The 12,750-nt window shown below is 35.2% G+C and overlaps 1 protein-coding gene across 1 annotated transcript in view; it reads right to left on the bottom strand.

The window, feature by feature from the left end:
* The window catches only part of LOC114239768 (uncharacterized), a 103,285-nt gene that overhangs the window by 43,619 nt on the left and 46,916 nt on the right, over nucleotides 1–12,750 (bottom strand). Inside the window, 7 exon segments of the mRNA XM_089730084.1 lie at nucleotides 21–191; nucleotides 1,889–1,937; nucleotides 5,548–5,694; nucleotides 6,203–6,360; nucleotides 7,944–8,062; nucleotides 10,054–10,156; nucleotides 12,272–12,452. Of these exon segments, the coding sequence (XP_089586210.1) occupies nucleotides 21–191; nucleotides 1,889–1,937; nucleotides 5,548–5,694; nucleotides 6,203–6,360; nucleotides 7,944–8,062; nucleotides 10,054–10,156; nucleotides 12,272–12,452 (928 nt within the window).

The raw sequence follows: 12,750 nt of genomic DNA, 5'->3' as shown, positions 1-12,750 counted from the left end.
GCGTGGTATTTAACACTTACCCATAATATCAAGATCGGCGACTTGCAACTCTCGTAGATGGAAGGTATGTGATCCTCTCATCACCATCTCCAAGTTCCGGGGTCTGCGGCGCGCATGCGGTGATTCGCAGCCCGCGGGTCCTTCACCTCCGGTCCATACACCCGAATCCGTTGAAATCGCTGACCCCGCACCTGTTAGTTGTTTTGAATATGAAGAAAGCCACTTTTTTTTTTGAGGAAAAAGTCGGTTTTTTCCTCAGGCGTTCGAGACGGTAAGGCGGGCATGTCGGACTTGAATCGACTAAAACCTCTTAGCTCTCATCGAGCCGTGTTCGAGCCTTGGATGAGGAAGAAGTCGTCCAATTCAGAGTAGGGGCAAGAAGACGCGTTTCGCGCGGTGCGCATGTTCCCCGCCACTTTGCCCCAGAAGAAAGCTACCAATCAAACGTATGATTTATAGTGGCAAGCTATTTTCAGAGTAGATGATTCCAATATGACTCAATTTGACCAAACTCATGCAATCTACAGATGAGATTAAAACCAAAGGTTGGCTACCGATAGCTCGTTGGAAGACTGTTCCTTTGTAATATTAAATGTTATACTCTCTCTCCTCCTGCTCGTTTCCTCACTGCTGAGGGTCGTGACCTGTTTAGACAGGGTTTTACTTTTTGTTATGTCTTTCCATTATTACTCTATTACAGTGCTAAAAAGGTATAGAAAAACGTTTTTTGAAAATGGATTTGATTTAAAGTTTTCTAGGATCCTAAAACTAAGAATACAATGCGATACAAGTCCTATTCATTCAGTTTTAATTATAACCGTGCAAATTACAAACTAACTTATCAAAATAAATCAATGTCAATGTACATATTTAAGGTCGGTGAAAGGAAGAACGGCGGTGTTATTATTAGTTATTAAATAGCATATGTCGCTTAGGGACTTAATGGATTTTAGTCTGGAGGTCTGTTATTCAGAATTCGGATTCCTGCTACATGCTTAATATCAGTTTTTTCCCCTACCTAGTCGCTGTAGCCTATGAGGCTATTCCAGCTACGCCAGGACGGGTAGGTGAGCTCACGGGCTCAACCTGAGAGAATTTGCTAACACTAGCCCTAGCACGAGCAGTGCTTCGCAGAATATACCACCGGATCGGAATCGCGAACCACTGAGAAGACCCGGCCAGAATTCTTAGTGGTGTGTCTATGGTTTACTTCGCTTTTCGAACTCTTCGTCATAATAGACAAATTCGACGAGGACGGTGACCGGTGCTTGAAGAGCCTAAAAGCACCTAAGATCCGTAGTAACAATAGTACCCGATACTTTGTGATTTGCATTAGCAAGGCCTTACGAGTGGGTGCTATAATTTATTCTCTGGTGCGTATCAATCGTGCTTTCCATTTTGAATATTTTTTAAATATTTGTTCTATAAATACGTAAAAAAACGACTGAGACGTTAATATTAATAAATATATTATTAGTTAGAGGAGCTAACGGACAGATACATACTTTGCCTAGAGAGATGAGATCGAAGTAAAATTAAAATGGAGCACACATCGTAACGAAGACACTAGGATTAGTCGTTTCAATTTGAAAGCTATTCCTTGGATTATGAAAGAGAGGAAGACATAACGGTGAATGAAAGTTGCGCCGGTCAGTCATACTGTTAGAATAATTACTTTTTCACCGACATGCAGTTCCAAACAGTAACAATACACGTTTTATACGTAACAGTTATTCAACATATGAAGAAATGTAATGTGGAAACGCACATTCAGTTTTTAATAAGAAAAAAATAAAAAAAATACGTACATATACGTTATTGCAATGAATTAAGGTAATAAAATATAATTTTTACGATTTAATAAATTGTATAAATTATTGCCACCTACCTTCTCTCCATCCATCAGTAGTGTTCGATTTCCTTGTATTATTTACCACCTGAAATTAACGAAACAAATACTGCAATTAGAAAATTCACTTTCACTGCACTTGCGAATAAAACTACAAGTAAAATCTCGACCATTTCGTGGATAATTCATCTGGATTTTCTTAAAATGCAATGAAAAATCACGTAAACATACGTCCGGTACTCTTTACGTTACGATCATAGATATTCAAATGTCTCGTAGTTGCGACATGCGACAGTTGTGCCATTTAAAAATACGCGTGGCTAAACGCAATCAAAAATTACCGGACATATCTCGAGATAGCTGTAACTAAATTTCGTTCACTGAACCAACATTTATTCTTTAAAAAAGTGAAATTACACTTCAATTTTTTAAGTTTCAACAGCGCGTAATGAATTGTTGTATACTATACGTACGTCATTTCACGGTCTCTAACGAAGGGGAAATGGACGAAGCAATTAATTCTGCTTTTTAATTAAACACCGAGGTGGTGTTTAAAGAAACGCATTCTTTCGAAATCGTTCTTTTAAAATGTAAATGATCTTACCTATGAAAGAACAAAATATTCGAAATTTTATTGCTTTCACTAAATTCATGTAGAAATTTGTAATTTGCACTTCAGTTTAAATATGATAATTAAGACTGTTAATTTCAAATATTTCATAAAACAACAGTGTGCTAAATACTTTGGTTGTGATGTTATGGTATTTTGCTGTCATGTATTAAATGTAAGTTTTAATATTTATGAATCGAATCTACAAATTTAAATACCATTTAAAAATAAAATGTTCACACTTTTGCCCCCACTGTTGTATCCCAATATTACACAAATATGACTATTTCTATAGCTGATTGATTGCTGTTTATTAATCCCAGTTTTAGAGACATGATATTTAGTAGACTTGTTATGTCAGTGTATAGCGTACAAAACTTGGGATCAATAGCCGTAATATTGACGGTTGTGTATTCCGAATCATTGGAAAAAACGAATTTTAATAATATTAAGGTAGTTTAACTTTATCACTCCGACTTTGGGAGCGGTCAAATACATACAATACTTTATTTAATTTTATTACAACAAGTGCTAAGCCACTGCACAGTCAATACTATCATTATTGATACACCACGATTTTAAATCACTAATAGAAAATCAATTTCCCTGTTATTGATTAATTAATTTATTCAATACATATCGTAAATAGTATAAATTCTATCACATTTTTTTAATATGTTTCTTAAGAAAAATCTTTAACAATATTATATATATTCTATTATCATGTATGTCGCTGTTAGCGAGATGCACTCTGCAGCGATATTTTCGTCAAACAACCGGCTAGTTTCTTAAACAGCAACTACCAAAATAGATCAACGTGACCTATTTTCCGTTTTAAACTCGAAAAATGTTTTATTTTCACAACGTTAAAGTTCATATCTGTTTACGAAAATGATTTTATAATTTTGTGTAACTTCACCGAAGAGTTTTGCAACATATGAACAGGAAATATAAAGAAATGTCATCTTATCGACATTTGCGATACTTTCATCGGAATAGTGTGTTAATTTTAAAAATCTTAGAAGCAGAAGTTTTTTAGCTACGAAACTAAACAATCCTACTTAATCTACATTAATTTTATATTATAATTATCAGAAATTCATTGGATTGATTTATACTATTGTTTCTTAAAATCGCTTATTGACAATTATTTGTGATCAGGTATCGTCTGATATAATCTTATTTTTACCGTAAATCTATTTACTTTAAGAAGTGCATATTTCCAAAATGTACAACAAACAACACGACGTACTATCAATATATAATATGTCATACTATCAATAAATCATTAAGTAGCGCCGTACTATCGATAAATAATACGTCGTACGTACTATCAATAAAAAAGGCTTTTTATTTATTTATTTTTTATTGCCTTTGTAGGCAGACGAGCATACGGCCCACCTGATAGTAAGTGGTCACCGTCGCTCATGGACGTCAGCAATGGCAGGGGCAGAGCCAAGCCGTTGCCTACCGTTTAATACTCTCCACAAGCCTCGTTTGAAGAAGGACATGTCATAGCCCTCGGGAAAACACCGTGGAGGGGAGCTCGTTCCATAGCCGGATGGTACAATACGACCGACGTAACTTGGCGAGTCTGAATATAGCCGCAGGTGAACTTTCGCGCATGTACACTCGTAAATAAAAGTGTTATTAGCATTCATTTTTTAAAATCAAAATACGAATTAAAATTTCCATATACAGGGACCAAGTACAAATAAAATGAATATCAAAACACTATGAGACAGAAAGCTATAAAAATAACGTAATAAATTAAAGAGAGATAATAAAAGAATAATAAATTAAGACAGAAAGCTGTAAAAATAACGTAATTAAATTAATTCGAAAGTAAGCCCGAACACTGCCTTCAGTTGCGATCCGCTGTACCTACTGTGCGTTGCGATACACCAGTTGCGTTAGCAACTCTAAATAAAATTGTCAACATTTTTAAAGAAAACAATCAAAAATTATATTTGTCGGCCGACGATTTAAAACACTATTATGCTTTGGTGGCATCTTTGTTAACGAATAGTATAAATGCCAAGGGACACTTAATACTAAAACAAATTTAAACACAAACAATCTTAAAACTAAACAAAAAACTGAGCAGTAAACAAAAACAGTATAATAATAACAAATTAATGAAAACTTTTGTAGCCGCCCGTACTCAAGACAGAGATAGCGACACGAACACGACACTAATGCTAGCGTGTGAGTGAGACACATTACGGCGTACCGAGAATTAGCGAATTTATACGATGTCAAGAAAAGGGATGTCCAATATGCGTGATTGAGGATGTTGTTTAATCGATTTTTTTTCAAATTGATTAAAATTTAAATAAAAAAATATATTTATGTTCCATTTCAAAGGAGGTTTAAAATATTCACAAACAGTCCCTATTGTAGTAGTTGTTTATAAATAACTGATATTCAACTAAATCATGTCTTGCAACCAAGAAAATAAAGTGTTATTAGTTTTTTTTGTTATTAAAGATGAAGTCTCGTTTACTAACGACAACATTCAATAAGTTTGTAAATCTATTTCGTTCAGTATCTCATAAAAACAAAAATCAATAAATTCTAAATCGATAAAAATCGATTGCGATATTTGATTGAATAAAGGGACGATTGTGTTTACACAGAGTCAATCCCTAGCCTAGACCCCTGCCCCGCGCACGTCGGTCATGCCACCATTTGGTTCCTAAAAACGTTTGTGCGCAGCCTTCTGCGCGAAGTTCGGACTCGCCAAGATACGTCGGTCGTATTGTACGTGGCAAAAAGATCTCTGGAAACGCACTGTGGATAAACGTAGTGGCTCCAGGTAGTATGGATGAACTCTACTCCGGTCGCGAGCGGTGCGATGGTAAAAACGTGATGTCGGTATCATCTCGAACAATTCCTCAGAGCATTCCCCATGGAACATGCGGTACAAAATACAGAGGGAACCGAAGTCCCTCCGCAGACCCAGAGATTCCAAACGATCCGTGAGAATGGGATTATCGACAATCCTTTTTTTTTTTTTTTTTTTTTTTTTTATCGACAATCCTGTTGTAACTGTTGTACTAATTAATCAATTTAAGCAACATTTTACCTGTTTAGTGGCCTTGGCGTCGATATTTTTGACAGCCGGATACTGGGGTCTCGGAAGTTGGTTTGTTTGGAATGTGTATTTCCCGGGAGGTTGTGTCTTCGGAGGAGCAGCTCGCACACCTGTCACGTCGGCTTTAGTTTGACCAGCCTGCGATTAATGAAAATGGTTTTCGTCGTGAACTATACTTATAGGTAGGTACTCATATTTGAAGCAAGATAACATTTTTAATCTAAACTTATAATATTTTAGAATACGTTACGAATACGTTCATTACCTATACAAAATTGCCGCTTGGTACTGGTAAGTAGCAATTCATTTAGATTGTCAGATGTGTGTTGCGTATATTTCAAGCTGTAGGTTAGATTGGGGCAAAACGTAACACAAATCACATTAATTTAGCTTAAAAACACATTTCTACAAAACAATGTCAATAATAACACAATTTAATTACATATACACATTATTTATAGACAACATTCAGTTGCTATTGGTGCTACAGTTTACATAAACAAATAAATCACTTTGTAATAAATCAAATTTTACATGACACGTCTGTCATCGGTAGCCAATAAAAAAATAAGGAAAGTTGTCGTGGTTTTTCAAAAACATCATTTCCGAGTCAGTTGTTTGCCAAAAATATGATGAAGAGTTTTACCTGGGGAGCGTACTGTTGCGTCTGGTAAGTTAATATAACTGTTTGCTTGGTGACGGCCTTCGGTAGACCAGCCGCCCCGACTATGTTGGTGACGCCTCCTGATGACACTTGGGTAGCGACGAGAGGTAGCTGGTGATAATTACTCGTGATTTTCTTATCTGAAAATAAAATTATAACAGTATATCAGTATCAGTAAACATCGTTTTCCATTACGCGCATTTCAACTTCATACTCTTTGATTCGTCAACAAAAAGACTTCTATTTCTAAAGAAATAGTTATTGACGATTTCTCGTGAAGATTTTTTAAGTTAATTATAACTATATTTTTATTTATTTTTTATTCTCCACCTTATCCCACAAGGTGAGGTCGGTACAGCGAACTTTTCTATTCCATTCTCTTCTATCGGCCGTCATCTCAACACTCACTCTTCTCTTTCTCATATCGTCAGTCACACACTCCACCCATGTCTTTTTGGGTCGACCTCTTCCCCCTCTAACTCGCACTACCATTTCCATACATCTCATAGTCGCATGTACCATCTCTTTACGCATCAAATGTCCATACCACGCTAACCGTACGCTCTTAAATTTGCTAATTACCGGGGCCACTTTCACACTTCCTTTGATATACCTACTCATTCCTTATCTTGTCCATTCTTGTCACTCCACACATCCATCTCCACATTCACATCTCTGCCGCATGCACTCCTCTTTCATGCTTTACTTTCGTCGCCCAACATTCAGTGTGCTTAGTGCGAGTTTTTTAACGTTCTCGATAGCGTTAAAGTTAGCTCATATTTGTATGGAATGGGATCGTTTGCCTACGTTTGCCGGTAGGGGCGCTGTTCCAACTGCATACAAAAGTGGGTTAACTTTTACGCTATCGAGAACGTTAAGAAACTCGCACTAAGCACACAGATCCACACAATATAAGTTTAATATAATCATAACTAAAGCAACATGCGTGTTTCATTAATTTTACGTTTTGTTTTTGTTTTATTGTGTTATTTGGAATCAACACAATGCGCTATAAGCAGATGTGGCAATCCGAGTGTATCCTCCAGTGAAAGCAACTCCTCCTCAGTATGTCATATACATTTATTATACAACATCCTTTCATTTTAGTTGTTTAGCAAAACGAAAAACGTTTAGGCGCCATGTTTTATGTTGGACAGTTGTTAAGACAAAACTAATGTGCCCAATTTCTAGTCAATGTTCACTTACTTTTTATTTATTTATTGCTTAGATGGTTGGACGAGCTCACAGCCCACCTGATGTTAAGTGGCTACCGGAGCCCATAGACATCTACAACGTAAATGCGCCACCCACCTTGAGATATAAGTTCCAAGGTCTCAGTATAGTTACAACGGCTACCCCGCCCTTCACTTGCTTAATCTCGTTCATAGTATACCTTTAACTAAATTATAATATTGTCATAACTATATTTACTAGCGACCCGCCCTCGCTTCGTTTCGGAAACTGTAATTTATTATTGAGTTCTCTACTATTTAATGGATATTATTATACATATAAACCTTCCTCTTCAATCACTCTATCTATTAAAAAAACCGCATCAAAATCCGTTGCGTAGTTTTAAAGATTTAAGCATACATAGGGACAGACAGATATAGGGACAGAGAAAGCGACTTTGTTTTATACCATGTAGTGATGATACCCACAACTGCAAAGCTTAAAATCGATTTCGACGATTTGATTGAGATATATCAAAAACTCTTCTAACCAAGTGCGTTGTTGTTGAGTGCCGTATCCTTGTCGTTCGGGGCTTCAAACGCTTGCTCGGCTGCAAGGGTCAAATCGCCCACCTTCGCCGTCTTCGCGTGCGACTGTCTGAAACCGAACCTGAACAAAGTGATGTGTCGTGTCAATCATACTTCAACTATTATACGTACTAGTGGTCCCCTCAGTAGTCGACATTCGACTATAATTCATTTAAATTAAAAGTTTGAACGTTATTATGGTTCTATTGTCAAAGACTCTATACTTCTATAATCACAGATTTCGCCGAGACTACACTATAGACAAATAAACAATATTAACCTATTCTCAATTTGATCACAGACTAACTGAGCAACAAAAGTTTGACAATAAACAGAGTATTCATATGCGTGTGTGTCAAATACATGGTAGTGTGTGTAACGTTTTTTTATTGATTTAATGTATTATTAAGGCATAATTAAAAAAAAAAAATACCATTCGGCACTCCTTCGCTATATTCTCTATAAGTGTGGGAAATTTCATACTCCTACGTCCGCGCAATTTTCGTAAAAAGGGATACAAAGGTTTTGCTTCACGTATTAATATATTATGTATGTATGTATTTATGTATGTATATGTATATTTGATTGTGTATATAAAATATGTATAATTGTATATATAGACTTTTTTGTATATACATATTTGTAACTTAATATAAATTTCAATGCTCCTACCACTATTTACTCTGCACTACCTTTGGTCGACTGGTAGAGAATGCCTTAGGCATTAAGTCCGCCAATGTAAATTTTACATGAAGTATATTAAATAAATAAATAAATACTTTAAATCTGCATTATCCCATTAACATCGTCATCCATCTTAAAACATGAAAGATAAACTGAATTGCATGTCCCGTCTGCGCGTAGTTGGAATATCTCCTTAAACTACCAGCAAATAGGTAATTTTTGGAACGAAGTTTCTTATGGGACGATGCGGAGGGGTACCCTAATCGGGAAAAAAATGTCCGTAACGTAAGATTTTTATTATTTATATATTGGCTAAGCGCCATCTGTTGATAGCAGAAAGAACTATGCAATCCTTTGTTTGGTCGGGATTTCAACACAGTTTCTTTGGTTAGTAATAGTTGGCTCTGTACTATATTTCATGAAACTTTGGGAATTGATTCAAAGAATGGGGGTAATTAATAATTATTTAATTTTTTCATTTTATCAATAAAAAAAACCATTATAAAAAATGTATACCCGAATAATTATTTTCTTTATACCTCGAATAGAACTTAAAATTAATATTTTTTTAACAAGGAACTTCGTTGCTATCCGGTGTCCACACATCTTTTTTTTTTAAATAAGTATTGTGGCTTTAAACTCATAACTGCTTCTCGATATAGATGACCAGACGTACCTACTGCTACCCTGTGAGATACGATATGTAGACGGTAAGGGTTAAGTGTGCGCTTATTCACTTACATACGTTTTTTTTTGTATTACCTACTTATCAGGGGTATGTACGCTTAAACAGGGGTCGATGTTGGAGATGTAATATTCATCGTAACGTCTATCATGAAATGTTAGCAACAGAACTTATTGCGGGTACAAAATGATCAGGCGTTTGGAATTAAATCTCTTTTTGTTTTTGTTTTCATTATCTTATATCTTTAAACGAGCAATTCTTGTATATAAATATATATATAATCTGAATCTCAAAAATGGCTCCAACGATTTTCATAAAATTTGGTATGCAGGGGGTTTCGGGGGCGATAAATCGATCTAGCTACGATTTATTTTCAGAAAATGTTGTTTATTCGTGTTTTCAATAATCAACTTTATCGATAATTCTGATTTTTTCTTTAAATAACTAGTTCTTATTTTTTTATTATTCTGTCAGTAAGATCGAAAAATATTATTCATATTATTTCAAAATGTAATTCGTATTTAAATATAATTTCTCAAAACACAACTTATCAAAAAAAAAAAAAACGGAGTAAAGCTCGCTCATTATCTAGTTACCTTTATAGGAGACTAATTTGAAATATATATAAAAAAGCGATGATTTTAATCGTGAAGGTTCTAGAGATATGTGTTTTTGTAATATAACTATGTTTTTGAGAAAGCTACCTGTTGGTACGTAGTGGTTGGCCAGCGGTCTCCTTGCGGGGTCTCGCCAGTGGAGTAGACCTGCCCGACAGAACATCATCTCCACGCAAATCTTCTGTTGAACCTGTTAGCAAAATAAACTTCAAAAATATGTACTAGTAATACCCGATAACGAATTATTTCGCAGGTCTATCTTGAGACATGAGGCCGGAGTTTCAGCTATACTGAAAAGCGGATATCCCACCCTTCAAACCTGAGTGCATAACTGATTTGCTGCAGAAACACCAAAGATGAAGAAAGGTGGTACATACCCGTAATACCTACAAAATATCTATCCATATGGCTATAGAATAAAAGAGAAGTCAGACATTTCCTTATAAGTATACTTCTCAGACATTCAACATTTACATTATTGATCGGACCAGACCCAAACGACGCTAAACATAAATGCTTTTAGAGTCGAGCACGAGACACGCTGTGAGGCAAACGACTTCTAGATTAACTAGAATTATGTATGTATACACAGTATGCTGCTGTGTTTTGTCGAAATTCTTTAAAAGAGCCAACAGAGCCTAATAACAGTGGACCAGTACTTAATTTACTACAGTACTAAATTATAGAAATTTCGCACTGTAATTATTAGAACATAAATGAACAGGACGGTCGTATTAAGCTGCTATAGTTTGCCTAAACTATCATAGTCACAAACCAGACCATCGCTTTCTTTGAAATTTTAAAGATATCACTTATTCATAGTTTGAGAAACACTTAAACGCCTAATTATATTAGAATTTAATGAATAAATCCTAAAAATATGCATGTGAAAGTTACAACAAATATAAGAAGGGTTTCAATAAATGTAGGTAATCTAGAAACTTTTAAATTAAAAGTGTTTTCTGTAGATTAGAACTACACAAACGACTTCGTACAATCTGAGCTATTAACTATTTAATTCGGCCAGAAAATCATCTAAATAAATAGTAGTCAACGTAAATATGGGTAATGTGTAATATAATAATAATAAATATTATAAAGAGGAAAGATTTGTTTTTTTTTTTGTTTGTAATGAATAGGCTCCGAAACTACTGAACCGATTTGAAAAATTCTTTCACTGTTTAGAAGATTCCCGAGTGACATAGGACATAAACTTTTTTGAATAAAATTAGGGATCCTTACTAATACTCCAATAATGTAACCCAAGGTGTAAAAAAATTACCTAAAATATTCTTTACATCGCGTGCTCTGCGAAAACTATTCATGATAGAATAAAATAATGTACTACGACTTTGTAGAACACATTATTATTTACAAAAAGTGCGACGACAGCATATGTCTAACTATTATAGTTATGCCGTAATTAGTGTTCTTTTAATTAAAAAATAAAACAACGTCAAATATCGTTGAATTTTTTGTTAAAGACTCGAGCGGAGCCGGAGCGGGCCGCTATGTCTAATAAACAGGTGTATGCCTAAATTTTAATAAACGAAAAATAAAAGTACTATATAGGTTCATTATAGATTATTGTTGCATTCGATACAGTGTCGAAGCTTTGCTCGCTGTCAACTGGGTCAAGGAGTGCCCATTGATTTTTGTACATAAGTTATTGCTGGATTTAGTGTGTCATTTACAGGTTGCCGCGCTTATGGCCTTATTTAAATAATTTCGTAGTAAGTCCAAAAAAAGAATAAGTAAAGTTAAGCAGGTGTCCTTACAGGGGTTGATACTAATCAATTTGATACTCAACGGCTAGTGTAATAATAAAAATAATTTGTCTGTACTACTATTTGTGTAGTGTAGATGGGCACAGCTGAACTTAACAACAAAAACAACAACACTGAACCCTATATTGAAAGCACCAATCAAACTAAAATAATATTCTTTTTATTAAATAAATGTATTCTTTGCGACTAAAGGAATTTACGTATTTTATACTGTCGTACTCGTCGTTTTCATTTTATTCAGTCTATTCACAACAAAAACATTAAATGATCTATAAATTAAAACAAACTATTCGTTAAAATGTGAGTGTGTGCACGCATGTTAATTTCAATAAGCGCTGAATCAATAGGAATATGGAATGCTTCACGCAAAACATTGTTAGGTATGATAAAAAGCCTTTTATTGCTCAACACAATTCAATGAAAAATAGTATGAAGAGTCAACTGTTACAGAGGTAAGGAAGAAAAAATTAGGGATACACTCTCGTAAAAAAAAAAACAACTAAATTAACATAACCAACCTCCATTACCGTTCTTGTCGTGTTGTTTCTGCTTGCGTCGCGCGTTGTCGTCAGCGCGAGATGTGCTCGCTGGTCGTCGGCGGAACCCGAAGGAAGTCGCCACGCCGCGAGTGAGCTTACTGTTGCCATTGCCACTGGCGCTTTTGTCGCGTTTCTTTGCACCTTTCGACTCAGAGTGACCCTGTTCGAAAAAAATGTATTTATTAATGGACTAGTTGACCCGGCAGACTTCGTAGTGCCTCAATCGATAAATAAAAGACCTAAACTTTTGTATAAAATAAACTTAAAACAAACAAAAGGAATCCGTTCGACGGGGGACACATTAAAGGAAAAACAAAATTGTTATTTTTATTTAATTCCGAGCATTTTCATATTTATCTACCTTTCAAACCTTCTCTGGACTTCCACAAATAATTCAAGACCACAATTAGCCAAATCGGTCCGGCTGTTCTCTAGTTTTAGCGAGACAACAGCAATTC

This window comes from Bombyx mandarina, chromosome 09 (genome assembly GCF_030267445.1).
Source record: "Bombyx mandarina strain Sakado chromosome 09, ASM3026744v2".
In the NCBI taxonomy this organism is placed as follows: Eukaryota; Metazoa; Arthropoda; class Insecta; order Lepidoptera; family Bombycidae; genus Bombyx; species Bombyx mandarina.
The sequence above is the reverse complement of the archived record's forward strand: the minus strand, read 5'-3'. Positions and strand labels throughout refer to the sequence as shown.